General features: G+C 40.6%; 1 protein-coding gene across 1 annotated transcript in view; it reads right to left on the bottom strand.

The window, feature by feature from the left end:
• Positions 1 to 16841: 16841 nt before the first annotated feature.
• LOC130086923 (galactose-specific lectin nattectin-like) overlaps positions 16842 to 26718 on the bottom strand; it is a 246226-nt gene continuing 236349 nt past the window's right edge. Inside the window, exons 2-6 of the mRNA XM_056253162.1 lie at positions 19006 to 19073; positions 18703 to 18797; positions 17528 to 17650; positions 17252 to 17360; positions 16842 to 17065 (exon numbers count right to left, since the gene is read on the bottom strand). Coding sequence (XP_056109137.1) covers positions 16998 to 17065; positions 17252 to 17360; positions 17528 to 17650; positions 18703 to 18797; positions 19006 to 19066 — 456 coding nt within the window. The 5' untranslated portion in view covers positions 19067 to 19073 and the 3' untranslated portion in view covers positions 16842 to 16997. The remainder of the gene's footprint in view (positions 17066 to 17251; positions 17361 to 17527; positions 17651 to 18702; positions 18798 to 19005; positions 19074 to 26718) is intronic.

The following is a 26718-nucleotide window of genomic DNA, read 5'->3' as shown; positions in this document are numbered from 1 at the left end:
CAAATTGCACTGGTTTAATAAAACTGAAAAATATTTTTTTCCATCTGTTAAAGGAGCCTTAAAAAAGAGAATACAATACACAATTTAATCTTATTAACTGTAAGCCGTGTTTAACTTTAGCGTTTAACTTTAAATTTTAAATAAGCATCAGCAGGTTCTTGAGCGTTTCGTCCCGTCACTGTGAAGAAAGAGGAGAGACTGAATCTCATCTTGTGCTTTGTTCAGTTTGTCTCAGATGATACTAAATAATGTGTGCACTGTGTCACCAGAACAAAATCCCACTGCACTATTGGCTTTCATTCACACTTGCTTTTAAACAGTTGGTCAAATCAAGCGTGAGGTCACGTTTTAACTGAGCGTCAGAATGTCTTAAAAGAAAAAGAAATTTACTTTAGCTCTGGTTTAGAAACTGGACTTTGAAACACCGTTAATGTTTTCAATAAAAACTCCAGCGGTACTGACGGACAACAGTGAAGTCTAAACTGGTGTTTGGAGCAAGTTTCATCAATATTTTCTGGGGTTTGTTCATTACCGTGCTGTTGATTACCGTAAAGCCTTCAGGCAAAAGAAGACAACAAAATATTCACTTACTGTACAACAACAAGGTAAGAGCTTAAGAACTTTACTCAGCAAGTACAATAATACAGACAAATGAAGGGACTGCATGAAACTGTGTGTGTACAAAAAAGTGCCCAGCTGGGTTAAAGTAACTAAGATATGTACAAGTAAAAACAAGGAAGGGTCTCAACAGTTTTTCTTAATCACAACCAAACTGCTTTAGTAAGTCAAATGTCAGTAAAGGTGTTTTGGTGTGTGTGTTGTTCAGCAGGTCATGGAGATTCATCATTCTGCTGTGATTCTGCTCCTGCTCTTGTGTGTGTCGTTCTCCACTCATGCTCAACCAGAAGATATAAAGCCCCGGTATCAAAAATTCCTCAATCAGCATTTCGGTCCTGATATGAGTAAGCAGAAGTGTTACAGTGAAATGAATAGTGGCATTACCGGAGCTAACGGTGTCTGCAAAGATGTCAACACCTTCATAAAAGCAAATTCAAATAATATTAAAGCAGTTTGTGGCAGAGAGGAGGAACTCCACATGGCGGTAACCTGTTTAAGAGCAACCAGCCTTTTCCTGTGATCACCTGCAAATTACAAAGTGGGTTGAGACCACCAAGATGTGAATAGAGAGGGAAGAAATCCAGTCGTTACATTGTGTTGGGGTGTGCATAAGGCTGGCCTGTACATTATGAAGAAGGCACAATTAATTATTAATGCATAGAAAACAACCTGAAAAGAGCTTCTCAGAGCTTTACAATAATTTCCTATTTGTTCACTTCTCATTTTCTTTCTTTCTTTGTTTTTTCAAGTGAAAAAAAAAAAATGTGCAGTGGTTTTTAACCAGTCATTGTGCTGTAAACATGACAAACACAGTTTGAGAAATCTATCACTGTGAACATGAACACAATAGATGTATACATAATTATATTTGAGCATTAATCAGGGGATTCAGTGGGCTCGTGACCTTTTAGACATTATATTTTCTCTGGCTGAAGTAACTGTGTTTGTAAGACACATTTGTTATATCAGGAAAAGCCAAATAAGAATGCATCCAGGTGATGTTGGTTATTAATTGATGATAACAGTATAATCATCACCTACATTCAGTATGCAGTGTTTGTGAGGTATTCATTTTACATTTCAAATTATAATAGCTCTGTTATTGTACAGTATGTGATCCAGAAATGTCATAATCATTTACGAAGGATTTTGAATGCATAATACGACACAAACATTTGAACTGTCATTTAGACACAAAGAGACATCAAGAATCAGCGTACGAATCTCAACAATGGTGACAATCAAAAGCTTCATGCTGCAATGCATACTGGGTATCTAATCTTTGTGTGGACTTTGACCTCACATTGCTATCATGGTACGAGCACACAGTGAGGGCGCTGTGAGGTTACACTTTTAGCTTTTTTTTTTTACACTTTTAGTTACACTGTGACCTCAGATTGTAATCACATCACGAGTATCCTGGGAGCTCATTGTGAGATCACTGTGAGATCAAATTGTTGACTGGGTACCATTACTGTAAAGCCTTCAGGCAAAATAAATTTGTTAGAACAAAAAATGTATTTACCTACAACAACAAGGTAAGATCTTCAGAATTTTACTCAACAAGTATACAAGTAGTTATAAGAACAACAAGAACTTTGTATAATGTAAGTTATACAAGACATTTGTCTTAGTGATAAAAGGAAAGATTCTCAAAGCCTTTAAAGCAGGCAAAGTTATTTATCAAGTTACATGTTTAAATATAGATTGTAGAATTAAACAACATACTGTATAGAAAACTTAGTTGTAACAAATAATGCACTGTTGTGCAGACAAGGCCGTAAAAACCTTTCTCATATAGGAAGAGGTTACGCACCGGTGTGCGGGAGTGGCGGGGTTAAAGCCTTTACCTTTCCTTCTTATACCCTGAGAAAAGCATTGTTAAACATGAGTGGAATACCAACACCGAAACCGACCGTCAGGCAAATGTGTGGAGATCAAGGGGGGGAGAAGAACATTAACATATTCTCCTCAATGCATGTTTAACCAATTGTACATAGATTGTACATTAGGATATCTATGAAGTTCACCACCATTTATTTCAGTTTATAAGCTGTCAGATGAGACCAAACATGGCATAGTTATATTAGAACAAACTAGTAAATAAACAGTATGTAGTTGAAAGCACATGTCCTGTGAAGGAAATGGTACAGATGTGCCATTGAGGTGAAAACGACTGTCTCCCCAAACAGAAGCATCCTGAGCCTGGAGCCCCCGTCAGTCCTATCAGTAAATTGATGAATCCCTTGCACTAGATAGGCATTGGCATACTGTGATGATGAAGGCCATTGTGCCACGTTTATTTCACATGTATACCTTTAAAAGGCTTTTTGAATTATTAGGGCAGTAAAGAGTTCTGCTCATATTTGCTCAGCCCTACAAATTTTAAACAAGAATCTTTGTCTGTAAATTCTACCTCTCCTCTTACCACAATACAAAAAAACAAAGGGACTGGAACGTGCACATCTGTGTTAAAGTAAAGTAACTGTCAACTATCACAATGACCAAGTCAAACTGACTGACAGATAGAGAACATCTTGGTTATAATTGCAACCTCGGTTCCCTGATGGAGGGTTACCCCACCTTTAACTAAAATACGAATAAACGTATACAATAAGAATCCCAACCTTGTTCCTTTACACGCCTGGTGCAAAAACAAAAATACAAATTATTTGTAGTTCTTTTATTTACATAATTAAACATATATGGAGTTAAAAGAAAGCCCAAACATACATGTAAAGACACACATAAGGCATTTTTGTTACATGTAAAAGTCCATAAGCTAATGCTAATCGAAACATATACTGTCATGATCCTGGTATCCTTCTCTTTTACTCTGCCTCCCTCTTCTGGTCATACTCGTTATTACATCCTCTTACACACTCTCAATTCACACTCATTATAGCATTCACCTCCAGCCGTTTCTCATTATCCCATCTCTCCTCCCTCTTCTCCGCACCTGTTTCCCACTTTCTCTGATTCTACTCCCTATTTCTAGGCTTACTTTTTCCTTTGTTCTTTGTCAGATTATTGCCAAATGCTGTGTATCTACCTGCTCGTTGATCCAGTAGTGTTGCATCCTGTCCTATCCTGTCTTGTCTCGTGCCAGAATTATTCTGATGACATTGTTTCCTCGCCTCTGCTTTATCCAACCTCAGCAAACGTGAGTGGTCTTCGGTGTGGCGTTCCTACATATCTCTCTACGGACCCAGCCAGTCTCTACCCTCTGGGATTCCTGTTTCGGCTTTTGCCACGAATTTCTGTTTCATTAACTGAGAGACTTTCTGTTACATTTGCCAAAGACTGTCTTCTGTTGAAGTTTTGCCAAGCGGCCACCTGAGTTGTCTCTACTGAACTGCTATTAAAGATTTTCAGTGCACCTTTGCGTTTGGGTTCTCTCTTCACACACCTGACATATACATTCAACCGACAAAAAATATAGTTAATTACTGTACATAACCTTCCCAATACACCATGCATGCAAACAAGTCTTTAATTACCAAATCAGTTTAATTAAAGCAGTCAACATTTATGAGATTAAAATGCCAGCATTACCATAGGAACACAACAAATTAAATTTAATAGTGGTTGTTATTGGTCACGTTTGATTAGACCAATCTGTGTAATTAATGGCTAAATAAAATAATCTTTTGCCATTCCAATTATTTGACACAAATCTGCAGATAGCAGATTATTTATGATATTACAGTTTAAATTATGATAGTATTAAATCACGTTTAATTCATATTCAGACTCACTTCTTATTTATTCTTACTTAGCCTCATTGGTTTAGTTTACCCATAAATGTTAATGAATGCATTAACTATCAAACATAACATGTAGTTAAGGCTGCTGTTATCAATGCATGAATCCTTATGACTCCTTTCGTAGTTAAGTAGGCTCTTCACTGGTTCATGATTAGTTCATATCTTCACTAATCATGAGTTATTGTTGTAATTATTAATTCAGGAATTAGTACATGAGTATACATGTACTGTTATTGTAAAGTGCTAATAACACTTAATCCCTAAATTTACTCTCCTAGTCCTAATCCCCTTGTTTTATGTTACATAAACCTGACCTGTCATCATCAGGTAAAAAAAAAAAAAAACTTGTAAGGCTGAAAGCTTACGCTGCTATTTTGAACCAATATTCAGAAACAAAAGGCAGTTGAAGGATGACGTGTATAATTCAAACATTTATCTGTCTCCAATATAATTCTGACTCCTAAAGTTGTTTAATCTTAGTGATAAAAGGAAAGATTCTCAAAGCCTTTAAAGCAGGCAAAGTTATTTATCAAGTTACATGTTTAAATATAGATTGTAGAATTAAACAACATACTGTATAGAAAACTTAGTTGTAACAAATAATGCACTGTTGTGCAGACAAGGCCGTAAAAACCTTTCTCATATAGGAAGAGGTTACGCACCGGTGTGCGGGAGTGGCGGGGTTAAAGCCTTTACCTTTCCTTCTTATACCCTGAGAAAAGCATTGTTAAACATGAGTGGAATACCAACACCGAAACCGACCGTCAGGCAAATGTGTGGAGATCAAGGGGGGGAGAAGAACATTAACATATTCTCCTCAATGCATGTTTAACCAATTGTACATAGATTGTACATTAGGATATCTATGAAGTTCACCACCATTTATTTCAGTTTATAAGCTGTCAGATGAGACCAAACATGGCATAGTTATATTAGAACAAACTAGTAAATAAACAGTATGTAGTTGAAAGCACATGTCCTGTGAAGGAAATGGTACAGATGTGCCATTGAGGTGAAAACGACTGTCTCCCCAAACAGAAGCATCCTGAGCCTGGAGCGTCCCGTCAGTCCTATCAGTAAATTGATGAATCCCTTGCACTAGATAGGCATTGGCATACTGTGATGATGAAGGCCATTGTGCCACGTTTATTTCACATGTATACCTTTAAAAGGCTTTTTGAATTATTAGGGCAGTAAAGAGTTCTGCTCATATTTGCTCAGCCCTACAAATTTTAAACAAGAATCTTTGTCTGTAAATTCTACCTCTCCTCTTACCTTTCTATTTAACTTATAAAGTATTGCAGAAGGCTTTATTCCTTTGAATACAGAATTTCTCAAGCAATTTGACAAGAAAAACAAATATCCTCGCTGATGGCATATAGACTACTGGATCTGAATACATGGAGGTTTAGTAGTAGTTAGTAGTTAATTGTCATTGCATATCTCTACACAACAAAATTAAGATAACAATAATCACTCACTTAGCAGCCTATGATAAAAAGTGACACTGTCAACAACAGTTAATAGATATAATATAGAAATAGAATTAAAAATATGTAAAACAAGAATAAGAAAACCAGTATATTTAAAAACACAGTTTGATTCATGTCCAAATTTGATTAGTCTTCCAACTTCTTTCAGCCTGTCAGCAGCTCATTTATGGCCCTTGGAAAAAAACTGTTTCTCCTGCGGTTTGTCCGCGCCCTCATGACCCTGAGCCTGCCTGAGGGTAGGGTGGTGAAAAGGGTATGGCCAGGGTGTGTAGGATCCGTCCTGATGCTTTCTGCTCTTCTCTGCAGCCTACTGAGATGTCCTCAAGGCTTGGAAGAGGTGCACCGATGATTCTCTGGGCAGTTTTAATTACCCTCTTCAGGTCTTTTTTCTCCTCAGTGGTGCAGCTGGAGAACCACACTGTGCAGCTGTATGCCAGCACACTCTCTATTGTGCACCTGTAGAAGTTTGTGAGGAGTGTCTGCGGGAGCCCAGTGCTTCTTATGCCGAGTTCAGACTGCACGATTTTAGCTCCGATTTTGGCTCGCCGACAGGTTTTGAGAAATCGCCGACAAATGCCCGAAATCACAGGCGAATCGGTGCTCGTTCACGCGAGTGACAATCACGCAGTGTGAATGAGCAAAGACGCGATCTGAGAGAATCGCAGACGAGTCGCCGACGCCTGTGAGATATTTGGCATGCTAAATATCGGGACCTGTCGGCGATTCACAATCCTGCTGTGTGAAAGTGTTCTGACTGAAAACGAATCGGTTACCTAACGTAACCTCGGTTCTCTCTAGATGAGGGAACGAGTATTGCGTAAGCTAGCTTACGCTACGGGAAAGATTCATCTTTGCTGAGAATTGAAGCCAAAAAATTATTTCATAATTTTGTATCCATTGACAACGCAGTCTCTCTGCGGCAGACCTTGAGCAGGCTAGCTAGCGGCTCATTGGTTCGCTCAGAGAGAACTGCTTAAGCCTATGGGAGAGCGGGGCTGAACCCGCGGCCAATGAGAAGCGCTCACGCGCTCATTGCGTCATAGCCCGCCAGAATGGGCGTGGCTATGGTGTATATAACTGTCTCTCCCAGGCTTATATGTTGATTTATTTCAGCGTGAAGCGAAACGCTAGTAGCGCAAGCACGGCCGGGAACGCAATACTCGTTCCCTCATCTAGAGAGAACCGAGGTTACGTTAGGTAACCGATTCGTTCTCTTACGAGAGGTTCTCTCGTATTGCGTAAGCTAGCTTACGCTACGGGAACACCTGGTCAACGCCGTGCGCGCTATGAATCCACTCATGAATCCCGGGGTGAAAACCGGGGGATTCTTAACGTGGAGTGAATGTAATATGAGGCCGGCAGAGCGGGCACAGAAGTGTATACATAAGCATATAAGGGGAGCACAAGGGGCGAACCGGTTGTGTGAAGGACTCCCAATAATGCAGCTTCTTAGGGAGCTGACCGTTAGACAGCTAGTAATTTTGCCTGCAAGGCGGGAACTTCCAAGTTGTAAAACCTGACAAAGGTGGACGGGGAGGCCCATCCCGCGGCCATACAAATGTCGTGAATGGAAATTCCACAGGACCATGCCCACGATGAGGCCATGCCTCTAGTGGAGTGAGCCCTGATGCCCAGAGGGCAGGGCAGGCTTTTAGATGCGTAAGCAGAGGCAATTGCATCCACTATCCATCTAGACAGTGTCTGTTTTGAGGCGGCCAGACCCCTGGTGCGCCCCCCAAACGACACGAAAAGCTGCTCAGCGCGTCTGAACGCGGCAGCGCGCGTAGTGTACAATCTCAGAGCCCGCACTGGGCAGAGGAGATTGGCGTCGCGCTCACTATCGGATGTAGGTAGAGCCGATAGGGAAATAATCTGAGCCCTGAACGGGGTACCAATCGCTTTCGGGATATAGCCATGCCTAGTTTTGAGAATGACGACAGAATCATTCGGTCCAAACTCAAGACACGCGGCGCTGGATGAGAGCGCGTGAAGATCCCCCACGCGTTTTACTGAGGACAGAGCCGTCAGAAAAACGGTTTTGAGCGAGAGGTATTTTAGGTCCACAGACTCGAGCGGTTCGAACGGGGGTGCTTTCATAGCTTCTAGAACTATAGAAAGATCCCAGATAGGAACCGAAGGGGGGCGCGGAGGGTTCATCCTCTTAGCTCCCCTGAGGAAGCGGATGACTAACTCGTCTTTGCCCAGAGACTGAGCGCGTCGGGGTTCAGTGAACGCCGCGAAGGCTGCCACGTAAACCTTGAGGGTGGAAGGGGACCTGCCCTTGTCCAGCATCTCCTGAAGGAAAACGAGCAAAGACGGCACCTCGCACGACCGTGGGTCCAGGTTTTTGTCGGTGCACCATCGGCTTCATCGGAAGCGGCCACTCGGCGGCAACTGTATGTCCGGCTGGGGCGGGGAGGGAGAGCGGGAAGCGGGAGGCGGCGGCGGCGGCCCGCATGTTTCCGCAGGGGGCTCCGGCGGCCTCTGGGCGCGGCGTTTCTTCTTCCGCGGCGAAGAGAGAGGCGGCGCGGGAGCGGTTTTAACAGCCAGAAGTCGTGCCCGCAGGGACGACAACGGCAGGTTCTCGCAGAAGTCGCATCCTCCATCAGCGAGGGCGAGCTCTGCGTGCTCGAGTCCCAGGCAGAGAGCGCAGATGACATGGCGGTCTCCGTCCTCGAGAGGAGCGCGGCAAGGGCCGCAGGCGAAACGAGGCATCTTTAAAAAGACGCTCGTGCTCTTTTAGAAAGGAGAAAAAAGGATACAGTCGTCGGATGGCGCTAGCTTGCAGGGCGGCTGAAGGTGGCGAAGACGGCCGGCTTCTTCAGGGTCCCGGAGCTCGCTAGAGTGATGCCTTCTCGACGGCGACGGCTTTTCTCAGGTCAGCAGAAGCGTGTAGCTCGCTGAAGATGAAATGAATCAACATATAAGCCTGGGAGAGACAGTTATATACACCATAGCCACGCCCATTCTGGCGGGCTATGACGCAATGAGCGCGCGAGCGCTTCTCATTGGCCGCGGGTTCAGCCCCGCTCTCCCATAGGCTTAAGCAGTTCTCTCTGAGCGAACCAATGAGCCGCTAGCTAGCCTGCTCAAGGTCTGCCGCAGAGAGACTGCGTTGTCAATGGATACAAAATTATGAAATAATTTTTTGGCTTCAATTCTCAGCAAAGATGAATCTTTCCCGTAGCGTAAGCTAGCTTACGCAATACGAGAGAACCTCTCGTAAGAGAACTACATCGGCGATGACCGACAGCCAATGAGAGAGCAAGATACAGGACAGCAGGATGTTCGGGGAGGAGTTATAGACCAGAATATCAGTATTTTAATAGATAGGCCTATAATTACAATTATATCAAACAGAAACAAAGCACAAACATTTGCATGACCAGCAGCAACAGCAGGACATTTGCAAAATTATTTATTTATCCCCAACTCTCTTTGCAAAACACAGTCCTTGCTCCCCTCGTCTTCCCAACCATTTCCTCCTGCATAAACTGTTTATTTTTCTCATTTTCACTACAAATCAGAATATCACAGACAATTTGGATCGCAATCTTCTTGTAGGCTATCATTTTTAATAACAAATTCAGTGTCGCACGAGAACTCCGGTCTCACGCACACGTGATCTTGCGTTATTTCAGCCCGTTCTCATCCTTTGGCGTCATATAGGTGACGCTATATGACAAAACGTCGAAATACTACGCACATGGCACCCTTTAGCGTGAATATAACACGCGAACCCAAGGCGTCATAAAGTTGACTGGCATCCTTTAGCGTGAATATGAGACGCAGACCCTACCCCACACCTAAACCTACCCATCACTTCGCGTGTTATATTCACGCTAAAGGGTGCCATGTGCGTAGTATTTCGACGTTTTGTCAGGCGTCACCTATATGACGCCAAAGGATGAGAATGCGTTGGTTATTTCCGTATCACTTCTCGCGTTTGTTTGGTTGTGAAACGTAGTTTGCGGACCAGGCAGAAGTTGTCGGCGATTCTTTCTCTTGTAAAGTCATGCAGTGTGAAACCTCCTGTCGCCGATCCATCGTGCAGTGTGAACACAGCAGCAACTGAATGTTACCCCAGATAGTCGTGCAGTGTGAAAACAACAGTGACACGATTATTTTGAAAATCGTGCAGTCTGAACTCGGCATTAGGGTTCGCAGGAAAAAGAGTCTCTGCTGAGCTGTTTTCCCTATCTCTTTGGTGTTCACTCCCCAGGTTAGATCCTCCACCAGATGCAGCCCTAGATATCTGAAGCTTTGGACCTGTTCCACCTCCTCTCCATGTACACAAAGAAAACAAAAGAAATTATAATCTGTCATGACTGTTGTTTTTACATTTCCTAAAATCACTTATGATTTCTTTTGTTTTCTTTGTGTTGATGATTAAGTTGTTTCTGCTACACCATGATAACAGTAATTGGACCTCCTCCCTGTAGGCGGTCTCCTCATTGTTGGTTACCAGCCCCACCACAGCTGTATCATCTGCAAATTTGAAAATGGAGTTTGAGTCATGAATGGGAAAACAGTCATAGGTGAAGAGTGAGTAAAGGAGCGGACTAAGAACACAACCCTGGGGAGTGCCAGTGTTGAGGATGGTGGTGGAGGAGGAAATATTTCCAAGTCTGACATGCTGGAGTCTGTCAGTGAGAAAGTTCTTAATCCACTTACAGAGGTGAGAGTCCAGGCCAAGTAACAGCAGTTTGTTGACTAGCTTGCAGAAGTTGGATGGTTATAAAAGCTGAACTAAAGTCAACAAAAAGCATCCTGACATATGTGTTTCATTTATTTATTTTCACAATACCACTCATTGCATGTGTTACTGCATCATAAACAGTTGTTGGGGGTAGCATATTACAGAAGTAACAAGTTACAATATATCTGTGGCGAAGGACGGCCGAGGGACGTGAGAACGGCGCGAGGCCGGTGGTGCGATTGCTAATGAGCAACATCTGGGTAGCACACCGGTCTCGCATCTCTCACGGAGGAGCGGAAGCATAAAGGAGGAGCGACGACGTTGATGGGGAGAGAGGAACAGGCCTGTATTTTAGTTGTGTTTTATATTTTATTTTGGTAGCCAGCAGTCGGCCGTGAGGGGCTGCTGGCAGGTATTTATATTTTATTTTGGGTAGCCAGCAGTTCCGTGAGGGACTGCTGGCAGGTATTTTGTTTGTTTATTTCATTTAAATAAAGTTTTATTTGATTGTTCTCCGGTTCCCGCCTCCTTCTTCCCTGAACATTGCTACAATATTATTTATTCAGCAGCCAAGAACTATAACACATTACCCACACTAAATATGGTAATATAGCTGACATCACAATTTAAGTAACTAAAGTTACAAACAAAACATATGCAGCATGTCAGCAGGAGCTGGATACTGGTGTAAAAAATCCGCAGGAGCTTATAGCCTGCGTCAACACGAGACACGAGCTAATGGGAAAAAAGAAATCTTTGGCTGCACCCCGGCTCGATGTCATCACTACCATTTCAGTCCATATCTTGCAAAGGGTGTGAAGCAATTGAAAGAAGTTACTCAGTTACTCAGCTACATTCACGAAACAGTATAAATTATGCAGTACAAAACACATTACAATTCCAAGCTACAGCTACTACTATAGTACACCATAGTTCAAAGTATACTGCCCAAAAACTGTTCAGGAAAAACAATTGTATTCTATTGTGAAAAATGGACTCCCAAGAAGCAGCAGCTTATAAGTAGGGGTCCATCCCACCACCAACACCTCCCCACCCACCTAACAAAGACTGTATGGCCGGTCCAACTTTAGATGCCAGGAATAACCATTTTTTAAATTGTGGGCATTTAGAATACAGTTACCTTCATCAGACAAAAATTGACAGTCATTGTACCTTTGTACCTCAAATTGAATTAATCCTTGTACCAAGTGAAAGCGGTTTAACCCTCAGCCGCAAATCCCTCGGGTTTATATCTCTCCAGTAGTTGTTGCTTTAGATTCTTCTTAAATATAGATAATGAGGCTGATTGTTTTAAATTAGTATCCAGCTCATTCCATAATTGTGGGCCACTGTAGCATACACTAAACATAGCACGTGTTAGGTTCCTACATTAACCTTTTAGGAGAAGCTTATGTCTAGTGTAGTGTGTGTGAAAAGGTGTATATAATGGAATGAGCTCACAATATCTAAAATTTAACCTGTTGACAACATTGTACATTGTACATGCATTGTGATAAAAGTTGCATTCAGGAAGCAGGCCATATTTATGGAAGAGAGCATTTGTATGATAGTTACGTGTGGACCATGTAATAGCTCTCATGGCTTTATGTTGTAATATCAAGAGTTTCTCAGGGTAAGTATTATTCCAAATAATATTACAGAAAATCAAGTGAGGCTCAAACAAAGTCCTATACAGGGACAAGAGTACATCCAATGGGCGCATATGTCTCACTTTAAAGAACAAACCCACAATTTTAGATAGTTGTTTTTAATCAACTCATTAATATGTTCCTTAAAGTTTATAAATTGATCTATATGTATTCCAAGAAATGTTATTGCGTCCACTCTTTGAATAGCTCTACCATCTATGATTAAATTAATGTCACAATCACTGTACTTCTGGATACTAGATCGAAAAACAATATGAAAGGTTTTATTAATGTTTAGCGATAGCTTATTACATTTAAACCAGATATCTATTTCTGCTAGTCTGTCATTTAAGAATTTTTCAAGATGATTCAAGTGTTTGTGGGCTACAAACAGATTTGTATCATCAGTGAATAGTATTTTATGAACATCACTGGAACAATGTACAAAATCATTCATGTAAACAATGAACAATAAAGGCCCCAGAATAGATCCCTGTGGAACCCCAAGTACTACATTTTCCAATCCAGAGTCAATATCATTTAAGCTTACATATTGCCGTCTTCCATAAACATAGTCCCTGAACCACTGGAGAGCCACACCCCTGACCCCGTAGTGCGACAACGTAGTGTTGGGGTTCTCCAGGTGAGTGAGGGCAGTGTGAAGTGCAAGTGAGATGGCGTCATCGGTGCATCTGTTGGCTCTGTAGGCAAATTGATGTTGGTCCAGATTAGCTGGAATGAAGGCCTTGATGCTGTTCAGTAGTACCAATCTCTCAATACATTTCATTATGACTGGTGTTAATGCTATTGGTCTGTAGTCATTCAGGCATGCAACCGTTGTCTGTTTTTGAACAGGAATGATGGTTGCAGTCTTTAGGCGGGTATGGAACTCCCCGACATTCTTAAAATAATGTGATAGCGGTAGCAGATGCTTGTAGTGGAGTTACATACACAAACCAGGAAAAGAAAAACATTATTTTTTACTGTTACAAAACAAATTGACATTGGTTGCTCGTCATTATATTGTGGTGGAAAATTTAAACTGAATATTAAGCTAAACATGTTTTAACATTTGACCTTATTTAACATGCTAAATCTCTGAAACAATGTTCTAAGACATTCTGTACTTTAGATGAACTGTGTGTGTGTGTGTCAAACCCCTGACTGTGTGTATAAATAACAAATATGGGAAATGAGACTAGACAGATGACTAAGTTAGAACTTGTTATCAATGAAGTAATCGTTAAAACAAATTCTTCTCTACCCAGTAATAGAAGAGACTGTAAATGAATAACCAATCAAATTAATGTCATTATGCCATACCTCCCTATTGTATAAAAACTGTTGTTTCCATGTTTTCGGTGGGATTCTCAATGGAAATTGTCTGAGATCCTCCGGCCTTGTTTATTCTTGGGAGATTCTCTGAGAAATGCTCGAGAACTCCTGGCCGTAATAAATAACATTTAAAGGACAATTACTCAAGTCTGTCTGTCATTAAAGCTGCGCAGCAAGAACAAGTAAGTTAGAATTATTAGAACCCTTTCAGACGTCGATGAGTCGACGCGCTAGGGTATAGGTTTAGAACCCTTTCAGTCGTCGATTAGTAGACGCGCTAGGGTATAGGTTTAGAACCCTTTCAGTCGTCGATTAGTAGACGCGCTAGGGTATAGGTTTAGAACCCTTTCAGTCGTCGATTAGTAGACGCGCTAGGGTATAGGGTTAGAACCCTTTCAGACGTCGATGAGTAGACGCGCTAGGGTATAGGTTTAGAACCCTTTCAGTCGTCGATGAGTAGACGCGCTAGGGTATAGGTTTAGAACCCTTTCAGTCGTCGATGAGTAGACGCGCTAGGGTATAGGTTTAGAACCCTTTCAGACGTCGATTAGTAGACGCGCTAGGGTATAGGTTTAGAAACCTTTCAGACGTCGATTAGTAGACGCGCTAGGGTATAGGTTTAGAACCCTGTCAGACGTCGATTAGTAGACGCGCTAGGGTATAGGTTTAGAACCCTTTCAGACGTCGATTAGTAGACGCGCTAGGGTATAGGTTTAGAACCCTTTCAGTTGTCGATTAGTAGACGCGCTAGGGTATAGGTTTAGAACCCTTTCAGACGTCGATTAGTAGACGCGCTAGGGTATAGGTTTAGAACCCTTTCAGACGCCGATTAGTAGACGCGCTAGGGTATAGGTTTAGAATAGGGATGCACGATATAGGATTTTGGCCGATATTCGATATGCCGATATTTTCAGACTAATTTTGCCCGATACCGATACCGATATATTTGTGTGTTTTTTTAAGTGCAAAAAAAGCTTATTAAAGCTTCTATTAAAGTTCTCAGTCAAGAGCAGTGAGTGATTTCCTCTTTGTGTTTTGTTGTTTTATTAACATTAACGAGATAGTTCTCCCCAAAATTTAAATTGTCATCATTTACTCTCTCAAGTTTCTTTCTTCTGTTGAAATTATAAAAGTTATTTGGAAGAATGTGGCTAACCAAACAGTTGCTGTACTTCAGTGACTTCCATAGTATATTTAAGCACAAGAAAGAAATGAATACAGGTTTGGAACAACATTAGAGTGAGTAAATAATGACAGAATTTTTATTTCTGGGTGCAGTATCTCTTTAAGGACAAGCGGCAGCATATTATACTGTCTCTTTAAGAACTGCACGCGACGCGTCTAATATACACGCATTTGACAAGCAGATTTTCTCTGTTTGCTTTCACTTTAGACATAACCAACTTTGTTTATGTAAACCGTGTGTGTATTTGACAGTATCAGCGCAATAAGACTCGAAAGATTAGTCCAGTATGCAGACTCTGTGACAGGCTTTTAGTTCCTGTGAGCGTCGGGTGTAACGCGTTCAGAAAAGCGGATGTTAGAACAGCGCATCAGCACGTGAATGACATGTTTACCTAGCAAGACTTTGACGCACATGCAAACAATGAACTTTTGTGAATTGCGGTGTCCCGTGACCGTGAGTGTAACTCTACCTCTGCGTTTACATGTGATGTGATGTGAATGTACGTCGCGTTGTACAGTATGTTGAGATGAAGGCGCCAGAATTGAACTGATAGAATGCACTACTATGATTGATACTATGATTTTTCTTCAAAAGCAGATCGTGGAGACATTTTAATCATCCACGATCAAAAACCGTGAGACGCACACCCCTAGTTGGAAGTTTAAGTTGCTGGCGCTCATGCTTCGTTCGCGTCACGTGCGCATAGGAAACACGCCACCCTATCGGCAAGGCTCATCGGCAGAAATATTCATATCGGCCGATGCCGATGATGGTCATTTTAAGCTTTTATCGGCCGATACCGATGTTGTCCCGATATCATCGTGCATCCCTAGTTTAGAACCCTTTCAGACGTCGATTAGTAGACGCGCTAGGGTATAGGTTTAGAACCCTTTCAGACGTCGATTAGTAGACGCGCTAGGGTATAGGTTTAGAACCCTTTCAGACGTCGATTAGTAGACGCGCTAGGGTATAGGTTTAGAACCCTTTCAGTCGTCGATTAGTAGACGCGCTAGGGTATAGGTTTAGAACCCTTTCAGACGTCGATTAGTAGATGCGCTAGGGTATAGGTTTAGAACCCTTTCAGACGTCGATTAGTAGACGCGCTAGGGTATAGGTTTAGAACCCTTTCAGACGTCGATTAGTAGACGCGCTAGGGTATAGGTTTAGAACCCTTTCAGTCGTCGATTAGTAGACGCGCTAGGGTATAGGTTTAGAACCCTTTCAGACGTCGATTAGTAGACGCGCTAGGGTATAGGTTTAGAACCCTTTCAGTCGTCGATTAGTAGACGCGCTAGGGTATAGGTTTAGAACCCTTTCAGACGTCGATTAGTAGACGCGCTAGGGTATAGGTTTAGAACCCTTTCAGATGTCGATTAGTAGACGCGCTAGGGTATAGGTTTAGAACCCTTTCAGTCGTCGATTAGTAGACGCGCTAGGGTATAGGTTTAGAACCCTTTCAGACGTCGATTAGTAGACGCGCTAGGGTATAGGTTTAGAACCCTTTCAGACGTCGATTAGTAGACGCGCTAGGGTATAGGTTTAGAACCCTTTCAGTCGTCGATGAGTAGACGCGCTAGGGTATAGGTTTAGAACCCTTTCAGACGTCGATGAGTAGACGCGCTAGGGTATAGTTTTAGAACCCCGGCGGACGTCGATGAGTAGATGCGCTGAGGGTATAGGGTATGACTTGGCTGATCAGATTAGAGTACTAGAGTAAGTGTTATACTAGAATAGTTAGTCTTAGGGAGACAAATCTAAAATAGTTAGGTTTGAGCAAAGAAAATCCATCACAATATCTTATCATAATATCTTATCATTCATCAAAATACATGGCTTGGTCTAAAACAAAAAGTTTGATTATTACCATCACCAAAGATGGATGAATGCATTATATGTAAGAAATAATATTTTCATAATAATGTTATTAGCTATACTGTATATATTTGCCAATGAAGAAGCATGTGTGCAGCTTAAATCCCGCCCCTGATGATGACATCATTTAATGCCATTCTAACAACTACTGTATATCCTCGAACCCTTGCTACACAATATACTTATATTTTTACATACATGATTTTGATTGACAATGCACAATTTGCTTTTTCAATGCTTTTATTAATTTGAGGAGTGTTTCAGAGAAGATATTGAAAAGAGATTAAAGTTTAGAAGAGATTTGATTTCAGAATAACATGTTTGTAATATTGGAAAAATGTAGTTCAATCAAAGTAACTGTGGAGCAGCATGACGGTCTCACAGGTTCTTAACACAAATATAGGATAATGAGGTTGAACAGGGCGCATCGTTCCAGCAACGGTCAGCTGTAAGGTGGAATAATGAAATAAGTTATTCTGATCATTATAGTGTTATTAGAATCAAAATAAAATAGATTGTTCAATTTAAGGCAATTTGTGAAATCCAAATGAGTAATTTCATGTTACTGTATGATGTAAAATTGGATTGTAAATTATAACTTAAAGTATTAAAAAATCAGACTGTATTCTTACAGGAAAAGTTGATCTCCAAACAGTTCTCGCCACGCAAATTGTCAGGTTGTCTTGTGCACCAGTGGGTATGCAAAAACACAGTTCCATCACTCCACAACCAGTGTCCTTCCTAAAGAGTGAAGAGAGTGAATAAAAGAGTGCACTACTGTTGTCAGACAGCAAATTTAGTGCAGATTTGAAGTCAAAACAGCTTAATTAGAAACTTTGCCTGTTTAAAGCAGAAATTGTAGTTTAGACAAACGAATAGGTGTCTTTAGGACACACAATTGAACTTACTTCTACAGCATCATGACCACCAACCCAAGTACGTGTGGAAGAAGGCAACAGACTCAGCAGGAAATTATTTTCCAGGTTATTACGCACAGATGCGAGATTCGCACCATGACCTTGACAGTTTCTCTAAAGAGACAGATTTTTTTTATTGTCAATAAAAAATAAAAGAAAATTACCATAAAGCAAAAGTGACAAGATTTTAGACATTTGCAAACAAAGTCTGCTCAGATTGATTATTTGCTCAGTATCAGTTTTCTGTACTAATTTATTTGCAGAAAATAAAGTTTTACTTTAAAAAATAGCATTCCCACTTTATAGTAAGTGTCTTTAAATAATATCACTGAAAACAATGACTTGTAGGATTTACAATCCTCGTAACAATTTGCACTAACACATTTTGAGTAAATTTGACTGATACTGCTCTGTACAACTTACCTGTTATTATCAAGTAAAATCTACTCACTATTGGACTTAAAATTAGTTTGACATTTAATTGACACTTAATTGAAGTAATTAAGTAAATATTGCTAAATGATATTTCATGTATTTAATTTCACAAGTAACATCTACTTAACTAACTTAACTTTAACAAAATTATTTTTTTTCCCCAAGACAATATAACACTGAATTAAACCACACATCTAAACATCTAAATAAATAATGCAATATATTGAATAGATTACATACTGTATAATAAAAGTAATATGGCATCTGAACACCTCAATACTACACAATACACAATGACTTTAACATTCGATAGATCGTTTTTGAGTGATTGTGTCATTTTGAGTAAAATGAATCCAGATGTCACGAAATTGCAAGTTACTAAACCTAACAACAAAAGCGATGATAAAACGGTGTAAATACAGCTGGAAAACAGTGAAAAATCAACCTTATTAATTATCCATGTAGGTTTTACTTAATTTTATATCTTTGATATTTACGGTTTAATTTCTACACACTTGAATTGAGTACTAATGTATAATTTACTTTGTTTTTTAAATTCTTGCCTGAACTAACTTTTCCTTGTAGAAATTACATTAGGTTTTTTTCTGTATTTACTTCACCAGAGAATCATTTTTAAATGAATCATTACATGTCTTTACATCTGTATTTTAGATGTAGTTAAAGACACCTAATATAAAGTGTGATCAAATCTTCATGTTGTAACACATTACCTCTGCTGTGATCCAGTTAGTCGGATGAGAAATGAACTTGAAGCATCGGAGTCCATATTTTATCCATGTAGCGGGGCATCTTCTGGATAAACCAACTGCATCCAGTTCATTTCTTGATTCATTCACTGCAAAGAATGTTTTAATATTTATTTATGTAGCTTATTTTATGTTTTTTTTGTGATTATGTGCTGAAAACACGGTAAACACCTTATTAATTATGCAAATACTAGTCAATGAAAAATTTTACATTTCCAAAATATTTTTAAATAGCAAGGGTTTTTTGCAAATAAATGCCTTGGTTACCTTCTGCATTCCCCATGGAGAAGATAATGAAAAGCAGCAGACAGATTTTTAGCATTGCCATGATGAACCTGAAATTAATAATCAGGAAAAGTTAAATGTCTGCATGCACTCATATGCCGCACACTGCGATCCTCAATGCATTTAAACACAAAGCTCAAAAATACTTCAGGTAGAACATTTATTCAGAACTCACTTTGGTTGTTTCACTTTTCAAATCGTTGCCTTCAGAGTCTCAGAGGAAGATTTTATGAAGCGCCAGAGCCTGTGTAATACCATAAGATTCTCATATCTATTGTAAGACTGGAAAAACTGGAAGAACTGTAAGAGAAATTACCATATTAACTCACTCTCGTACACCATTCGAGATGCAAGTCTCCCCCCATAATCATTCTAATCTGCATCTCTTTCCCTGTGGTGAGATCACCTAAAATTCATCCAAAATATATATGGTTTAATGTGAATAATTACCATCGAGTATTATACATATTTAGTATCATTCGAAATGTCTCAGGGTAAATACTCTAAATACTGTTGTACTGTTGAATGTAAATACTATGTGTGATCAAAATTATTGAGTTCATGTATGCATGTAGTTTTTAGTTTCATATTCTGAATTATATTTTGTGCTGATATTAAAAACTGTCATCCCCCTTTTTCTGCATAGACATAACAATGCACTAAAATGAGTGTAATTCATGAATGATTTGAAACACAGACCTAAGGTTGGACTATTTTGAAAAAATACATTTTACAGATTATTTCTGAAGTGTTATAATTGTGCCTGAAAAAATATTACAAATAATGACTTTTAAGTTGAGTTTTATTGTTATGAGATAGTATGTTTTGCTGTTCTTAAAAAAAAAAAAAACGTTTCAGCAAACGAAAAAACGATGTAAAGTCAAAGCCACTAGTTTAACCAAGTAGTGTGCAAAAATGCCTTTTTCTGGGAGCTGTTGCTGGTGAATTACAGTATTTTTTCATAAAATGATGTGTGTACTGTATGTACAGTAATGTAAAGTCAGTGTGGTCACTATGAACATACTACAACATTTGGAAGATGGAAACCCCATTTTGGTGAATTACTGTAATTTGAATATGAACATATTTGTGTACTATACAGTAAGGGTGCAGTATTGTCAAAATTTCACCTGTAATAAGTCTGTCTGGTCACTAGGGACATACTACAACCTTTGTAACCTTTGGAATAACTAAGTTTTACATAAAAAACATATTTGTGTACACTCAGTACACAAAAGTACACTAAACAGAATTCTGAACATTGTATTATTGATTGCATTTTATGTTGTAGCGAGTAAAGGTGCGGTCACATTTGTGAAATTCGTGAAATTACACAGGCAAAAAAGTACATTGACCATTTTCAGCAGTGTAGCGACGTAATGTATGAAGCACAGCTCACACAGGAGTTACTTTCCAGCAGCTTTCTGTTGGTCAAATCCAGCCAATTCCAGTGACCAACTTGGTCCCATAGTGACATTTTTGACAACACACGAAATTGCTGATTGTGTGGATTCTTATTGAAATGACTGGAATTCACCAGTGAAAATTCAATGAACAGCAGATAATTATACTGCTCCTTAACTATCTATCTTGTTTCTAGCGAGAATACTCAACAACCATTTATGAGTCCTGTTGATTCAAGTCACACATTTAAGCTTTTCAAAAGCCATAGTGTGCATTACAGTCTCCAGTCTCACGGCATCACAGGCTTCAAGGTTTTATTCAAAATAGCTGAATAACTGACCATCTGAGATTTCAGTATAGAGATAAAAGTTAGGATAATTTTCAGGAATTTTACAGCACAATGAGTGCATATTAGCACCGTTTGTTGTTTGTTTTTGGCATCTGATTTGGAAACAGTGACATCAGACTTAACAAGCTTAACACAACAACTTAACTTTTTCTTTTTACATTGATTTATTACATGGAACATATGTGTTTCCATGCATTTTGTTGAGATGTCTTTTCTTGTATAGCCTATTGTATATACATGGTTGATTATTTATGTTGCTTATGTATTATACTATTTGTTTGTGTATTATATTCATAGATATTAATCTATTACTAGCTTCTTTTCCCAAGTGCATGGAAGTGTAATGGATGTAAAATATGTAATAAACAATTCTTATTTTGTATTTAGTTCAGTTTGTTTATTATAATATAAGTTAATGGTAACCATAGTAACAACATGAAATAATAATAAATAAATAAAAAGTGGTTCCTTGAGGCACCCAAAGCGGTTCCACGCAGTGCCTTATATAAGAGTTCCTCAGGAAACCTGTGTGGTTCCTCAGAGAACCGCCCCTTTTTAAAGGGTTCCTAGAGGATCTACAGACGGTTCCGCCGGTGTGGCAAAGTGAAGAACCCCAAAAGGTTCCTCCAGGCACCTTTTATTTTTACAGTGTTGGTGAATACGCAGCAAACATCAAACCTAAAACTACGTAACTTTACCCCGCTTGGCAACTTAACTTTTTAGGAAAACTTGACTTTGTTCGTGGCGCTCTCCACGTATGAAGGTCCTACATGATCCTTCCTGCAACTTGGGTAAAGTTGGTTTTATACTCGCACATTTGCAGACTTCCGCGTTCAATATCTCATGAGCTGAATATTGTTACTACACAAATAACATTGTTTTAATATTTAAATTTTTCCTCAAAACGAGCTTTCCTTCAGTTTTGCACTTTGCAGACGGTCCCTTCTCAGTGTTTCATGTTTATAAAGGAGACTCGTGATGGGTCAAACACTAGCTTTTATTCAGCTCACTTCACATAGCTATCCTTGTGCATCTCAATGTTTTTTTATCTCTCACTCTTTGTCTCATCCCCATCCTGAGATAGCTCACTGGTGCCCTCTATTGGCTGACATATTGTAACATCTCCCTTCACATAACAAAGGAAAGTTCTTGAAATTGAACAACACAACATAACTCAACTTAATCAGAAAACCCATTATACAGATTAACAGGTTGAACAAAACTATCTGTTATTCTGTGAAAAGCTTAATGAATAGTTCATTAAGCATGACATTTTTATTTTATTTTACATAACATAGTCCGTAGAGTATCTAGCAGGCATTTTTATGTTGGACCTGGTTCTTGTGTGTCTTAGAACTGGGACTGTGGGTGTTACGATAGCTTCTTTGTTTGTTATTTGCTGTGCGGTGCTCTCTGAAAACTCTTCTGTCCCCCAGTAGTCATCATTTACAGTGGGTTGGTCTGCTGGTAAGGTGACTTTGAGCTGTTCAGGCACTGAGCTGTGGACTTTTTTATCAGTGTTTTTGCTATTTTTACAGCTGACTCTGCTTTACCATTGCTTTGGCTGTGATATGGTGATGATGTGACATGGTTAAAGTCCCATTCCTCTGCGAATTCTAGAACAGTAGTCAGTAATCCACCATAATTAGGAACATGGAGGTGTTTGGAGTAAATAGATCCATTCCTATTTTAGACCATGGAAGGTGAGGTATTTTGTGTGAAATCAATGTTTCTTTTTGCTGTTTCGCATGGATAGTGTTGCATGTGGCACAACTGCTGACAAAGTTTTTGACTTCATCTGTGATGCCAGGCCGGAAAACTGCCACACGAGCCTTTCTCAGGCTAGCCTCAATTCCAGAGTGTCCAGTGTGGATTTTTTCTAAAAAAGCAGGCCGCGGAGCTTCAGGAATGATAATCCTCTGTCCTTTGAATATTAGGCCACTGTCACTGGCTAGTTCCTCCTTGAAAGTCCAGAATGGTCGCAATAAGGCCGTGTGTCCACCAAAGCGTTTTTAGCCAGCTGAAAACGCTAGACGCTCTGCTGAAGACGCCTAGCTGTGGGCGCTTGAGAGCGTTTTGGCAGTGCAGCGTTTTGTCCGTTGAGGCATTTCGTTGCTATGATACAGAATATCCACAGCACAGTTTACTTGTAACTGATTTCGCAGATAATTTTTTTCATACTAAAAATTATTTTTTCATCCATTTTGTTCGGTTAGCTCTGCTGGTTGATGTCGTTGTACAGAAAGAATGTTGTGACAGTTGGTCGGTGTGGTATTAGCCCCGCCCCTCCTCCACTGTGATTGGACGGCTGGGTAAAAAGTGACAGTGATGAGCGCTGCGTTTTACCCAAAGTTGAACATTTTTCAACTCTCGGCGACCTGTAAAAACGCCAAGCTCTCAGCGCTTCAGCGTGAAATAACCGCTCAGCGCCTCGTTACGCTCATGGCATTCAAAAAACGCGGCGCTCCCATTGAAAACATTTGAAAACATACGCCAGGCGCGTGGAAAAACGCTTTGGTGGACACACGGCCTAAGCCATTGACAGCACATTTGTGCTTGGGCCAACCGGTTTTAACGCAGGCATGTAGTTTTTGGAATAGCGTGTCTTTGGCAGAGTGTGTTCTGATAGTTTCCAGTGTCTTTGTGGAGATATTGATACCGCTGGAATGGCTAACTTGTTCAAAGTCATGTGAGGTAAGACCCATTGCGTATACTGAGGCTGGTGTCTGCATTTGTGAGTGTGTCACGCTCGTCTGAGGCGCTCTAGAGAGGAAGTCGGCGACGTGCAAATCCTTGCCTGGTTTGTACTGCAGGTGTATCTGATATCTCTGTAGCCTCAATAGCATCCACTGTAACCGCTTGGGTGCTGTCAGCAAGGATTTTATTGAAGATTGCTTCAAGTGGTCTGTGATCACTATGTACAGTGATGTGCTCTCTTCCATGTAGATACTGGTCAAATTTATCACACTCAAAGACAATGGCAAGGCATTCTTTCTCAATCTGACCATACTGTTGTTCTGTTGGGGTCAGTGTCCTGCTACAGGTTGTCCATTCTGTAGGAGGGCTGCCCCTAAGCCTTTCTCACTGGCATCACATTGCAGTGTGACCTCCTCTTTGATGTCATAGTATTTCAGTACAGGGTAGTGAGTGACTAAATCTTTGATCTTCTCCAGAGCAGCATCATGCTTTTGTAGCCACGTCCAGTCAACGTCCTTGTCTGTCAGCCGTCTGAGAGGTTCACATATGTCTGACAGACGGGGCAGGAACTTAGTTTGACAAGTAGTTTACAAACCCCAAAAGCCTTTGGAGGGATTTTACATCGGTCGGTGTTTGCATGTTCTGAATTGCGGTTAATTTCTGCGGGTCCGGCCGTAAGCCTTCATTTGTGAGGAGGTAACCCATGTACGTCACACTAGGGACCTTCAGCCGAAGTTTATTTCTGTTCAGTTTCAAATTGACTTCCCAAGCTCTCTGTAGTAGAGCTGAGATGTTCTTGTCATGATCTGCCATTGCATCTTTTGTAGTGTTGCCACAACCATAGACAAGAATGTCATCTGCAGTCAGACTGACTCCTCTAAGACCCTGCAATGCTTCATGCTGTCTCCTTTGGTACTCTTCAGCTGCCGGTTTTATTCCGAACGGCATCCGAAGCCACCTGTATCTTCCTTCAGGCGTCCAAAATGTGTTGAGGTAGCTGCTGACCTCATCCAGCTTTATTTGCCAACAGCCATTCTTAGCATCAAGAACTGTGGATATTTTTGCATTGGTTATTTCTGGAAGGATTTCTTCAATTGTGGGAATCTGGAAGTGTGATCTGAGCAAAGCTTTGTTCAATGGTGTAGGATTGATGCATATGCGCAGCTTGTCCTTCTTTTCTATAACCACCATGTTGCTTATCCACGGAGCCGGTTCCGTAACTTTAGCGATGACCCCCTTTTGTTCCATTTCCTGAATGGCTTTGATCATTTTTGATTTGATGGGAATAGGAATCCGTCTTGGTAACTGCTGTACAGGCTGGACTGTGGGGTCAATCTCAAGGTGTTGCTCCCCTGGGAGGCATCCTAATCCATCAAACACATCGTCATACATGGAGATGATTTCATCCGTTGTGTTGGGTGTGCCTGACACCTCTTTCGTGTCAATATTGTGTATTACATGGTTGGTGTTTATTTGAAGTAGGTTGAGTTTCTGGCAGGTTTCAGCTGAAAGCAGTGGTATATGTGATGTCTCCATTACTTGAAATATGAGGATGTATTTGTGCCCTTCATAGTCTGCTTTGAGGTCACATTCACCCTTAGGCTTGATTAGCGTGCCATTATACAGCTTGAGTGTGGCTTTGCTGGGCATTAAAGCTGGATTGCCGTCTTGCAGTAAGCGTTGGAGGTCACGAAAACCGATTACATTGACTGTGGAGCCTATGTCTAGCCTGTGTCTAGCTGGCACTTCAGGATATAATTAGCCTGGCTAACGCCAGACCCAATCTCGTTGAGAATTGGGTCTGGGAACCACATGTTCATTTTCTCGTATTTGAGGCGTGGTTTACGAATGCCCAGAGCCGTTTATTGGGTGCTAAGAATGTCTATCAAATGCGCCTGTACGTAGCTCATAGCCAATCGTTTCGATTATACCAGATGACGTATGTAGAGCGACAGAAATTAGACGAGGGAGACGACGATGGCCGATGGGTCAGAGATTTATGTGTAGCCTACACGATGGCGTGTATCTAACGGCCGTTTCACACCGCATGCGTGAGCGGCGCGTATTTTTTCGGCATGCATGTTAAGCAATGAGTGCATTGCATTCACACCGGGAGCAGCGTGTGAGCGTCGAGCAGGAGCGGCGCGTGAGCAGCAGTGAAGCGGGGGTTTCGAATCTGTTTTTTGCTGCATTGCTCACGCTAAATTAAAGTGAAAGCACACTTTTGATGGACAAACATAAATGTGATTTCACACAAAAATTGCCCAAAATGCACAGAATTAGCATGTCTAGTGAGTTTTAAAAAGAACTTGAGTAGGCAAATAAAAGAAAATAAAGACTCTAAAATATTTATAGAAGATTTACCGGGTAAAAACTTGTTTTTAATTATTCAGTTTGGGTGAAAGTTGTGTATTATATAAATAAAAAAAACTAAAGTAAACTAGCCAGAAAATATTATATATAAACGTTCTTTTAGTTCATGTAACGTTAACACACAGACAGCTACAGGCTAGCACAACCCAAATCAAACCCGAGTGTGTGGTTTATTTGTGTGTTTTGTTTTTTATCCGCGGAGTTGCGGTCTTGTAAACATCGAAAGTATGACTGAAACTAATAGATTGGAGCCATTTTCTGGGTTGTTTTGTTGTATTACATATGCGAATGTTGTACACCTCCCCATTACAAACTTTCAAGACTATCAATGTTATAAAATGACCAACTTCTAAAAACAAATGTATAGTTGTTTTTGTAAAGAATTGCTCGCTTATATATAATGCCGAAGTCATATTTCAATGTCTTTGGAAAACAAGAAAAAACACAAAATGACTTAAGCAATTATGCTATGAGGCTAACGATATGTAGCTTTGGAGCCGCTGCTGTGACACTGTCTACAAACGCTTCCAGTGTGAATACTCTCGCGCGTCTGCAGCTGCAGTGACGATGTAGTTACGCTGACGCGCTGCTCAAATGCCGCTCACGCTTGCGGTGTGAAACCTATATGTGAAACGGCCGTAAGGCTGCATCGAAAGGTAACTTCGCGTCTACTGCCATGTTTGATCCATAGGTATAAACAAACTGCTTCGGTGTGTCGCATAGACGCGTCATCGTCTTGCTGCTCCCTCCCCGTTCTGTGATTGGTTCCCTAAATGAGGCGAAAAATCTGGCCATGGTATCCAGACTGCCTTTCAGCGTGAATTGAATCGCGCTGCGGTAAGGCAGTATGGGGAAACCCAGGCTAGGATATA

This window comes from Rhinichthys klamathensis, unplaced genomic scaffold, assembly GCF_029890125.1.
Source record: "Rhinichthys klamathensis goyatoka isolate OS25496 unplaced genomic scaffold, OSU_Roscu_1.1 h1tg000103l_1, whole genome shotgun sequence".
Lineage (NCBI taxonomy): Eukaryota > Metazoa > Chordata > Actinopteri > Cypriniformes > Leuciscidae > Rhinichthys > Rhinichthys klamathensis.
Note: the sequence above shows the minus strand (reverse complement) of the source record. Positions and strands in the feature narration are given on the sequence as shown.